This window comes from Rhincodon typus, chromosome 36, assembly GCF_021869965.1.
Source record: "Rhincodon typus isolate 14 chromosome 36, sRhiTyp1.1, whole genome shotgun sequence".
In the NCBI taxonomy this organism is placed as follows: Eukaryota; Metazoa; Chordata; class Chondrichthyes; order Orectolobiformes; family Rhincodontidae; genus Rhincodon; species Rhincodon typus.
In genome coordinates this window covers 6039043-6041187 of record NC_063367.1, presented here as the reverse complement: position 1 = coordinate 6041187, position 2145 = coordinate 6039043, and the positions used below count along the sequence as shown (strand labels likewise).

General features: G+C 49.7%; 1 protein-coding gene across 1 annotated transcript in view; it reads left to right on the top strand.

Moving 5' to 3' along the window:
* Positions 1-2145, top strand: part of slc28a1 (solute carrier family 28 member 1) — a 65139-nt gene that overhangs the window by 26319 nt on the left and 36675 nt on the right. The window contains exon 7 of the mRNA XM_048617013.1: positions 1691-1804. Coding sequence (XP_048472970.1) covers positions 1691-1804 — 114 coding nt within the window. The remainder of the gene's footprint in view (positions 1-1690; positions 1805-2145) is intronic.

The following is a 2145-nucleotide window of genomic DNA, read 5'->3' as shown; positions in this document are numbered from 1 at the left end:
AGATGGAGGATGGGAGATGGAGCTGGGGAGGAGATGGGGGGGGTAGATGGAGCTGGGGAAGAGGGGAGTGGATGGTGGGGGAGGAGATGAAAGTAAAGGTGGAGATGGGAAGGGAGATAGACAGAGGAAGTGGAGGTGAGTGAGGAGATGGAGGAAGGGAGGAGATGGTGCAAGAGGAGATGGAGGTGGGGAAAAGATGGAGGTAGGGAAGAGATGTGGGGAAAGTGATGAGGGAAGATGAGGAGGGAGATGGAGGGACGGATTGGAGGGAGATGAGGGTGGGAAGGAGACATCTAACTCCGAACAATGTGGTTGAATCTTAACCGAGTGACCCACTCAGTTCAAGGACAATTCAGGAGGTGCAACAAATGTTGGTGTCCCCACATCCAGCTCTGCATTTCACATTCACAGTTTGCCAGTGTGATGTTGGGCTGACAATGAGAACCAAACCCAGCACACTAACTCTGCACTCCTACACCTCAGACACATCAGCCAGTCAGCTTTTTACACACTCGTGGGATGTAGGCATTGCTGGCTGGGCCAGTATTTATATCCCATTCTTAGTTGCCCTTGAGAAGGTGGTAGTGGGCTGCCTTCTTGAACCGCTGTAGGTAGATCCACAATGTCCTTAGGGAGGGAATTCCAGGATTTTGATCCAGTAACAGTGAAGGAACGGCGACATATTTCCAAGTCAGGATGGTGAGTGGCTTGGAGGGGAACTAGAAGGAGGTGTTGCTCTTGTCCTTCTAGATGGAAGTGGTCGTGGGTTTGGAAGGTGCTGTCTGAGAAGACACACACAGAGACAAAGTATAAATGTAATAGAAGTGATCAAATGATGCAGAGATTTGATGGAGGGAATTAATATCTGTTTCCACCAGCAGGAGGGTGCTAAAGCTAAAATAGATTTAAGTTCATTGACGAAAGTAACTTGAAAGTGGGCTGGGGGAGGACTGGGTGAGGGTTGATTAAAAAAATTGTTAAACTGGGGTTTATAAAGGTCTGGAAATTACTGCCAGAAGAGGTGATGGAAACAAATTCAGGCAGCGAGGTGGCTCAGTGGTTAGCACTGCTGCCTCACGGTGCCAGGGACCTGGGTTTGATTCCACCCTCGGGCAACTGTCTGTGTGGAGTTTGCACATTCTCCCTGTGTCTGTGTAGGTTTCCTCCGGTTTCCTCCTACAGTCCAAAGATGTGCAGGTTAGCAAATTGGCCATGCTAAATTGCCCATAGTGTTCAGGGTTATCCATGGGGAATGCAGGGATAGGGGTCTGGGTGGGATGCTTCTTGGAGGGCCAGTGTGGACTCAATGGGCTGAATGGCCTCTTTCCATACTGTAGGGATGCTATGATTCAAATTTACTAATAGCTCTGAAGAGGGAATTGGTTAATAAATGTACAGGAACACTTGCAAGGCTCTGGGAAAAGATTAGATCAAATTACAAAACTCTTCAAAGAGCTGGCACTGAAATGATGGTCCATGTGGTTTTCCTGTGCTGTGATATTGTCTGATTACATGATCAGGTTGGTAAGGAATGTCACTAACATGAACACTGAGCAGTTGGCTGTAAACACACAGGCTCAGCTGCAGTGTGATCCCCCTGATGTGCTGTGAGTGTGTTGTATTGAAGACTGTGGAATATAATTGGAGCTCCATGTCTCGCCATCACTAATTCTCACTTCCTGCTGCTCAGGTATCTGGTCGAACTCTGTTTGTGGGACTGGGCCTGCAATTCGTTCTGGGTATCTTAATCATCAGAACGGAACCCGGCTTTCAGGCTTTCAACTGGCTGGGTGTACAAGTCCAGGTAAGATCAGCAGATAGGGCGTGGACATGTCCCACAGCTGGTCTCCTCCACAAACCATAACCCTTCACCAACACATTGCAATGATTCAGCACCATCAATGCACGTTCAGTACAGGGGTACACTGGTCCCTGGGGCACACACTGGTCTAGGGTACACACTGGTCTCTGGGGCACACACTGGTTTCTGGGGCACACACTGGTCTCTGGGATACACACTGGCCTCTCGGGCACACACTGGCCTCTGGGGCGCACACTGGTCTAGGGTGCACACTGGTCTCTGTGGAACACACTGGTCTCTGGGGCACACACTGGTCTAGGGTACACACTGGTCTCTGGGGCACA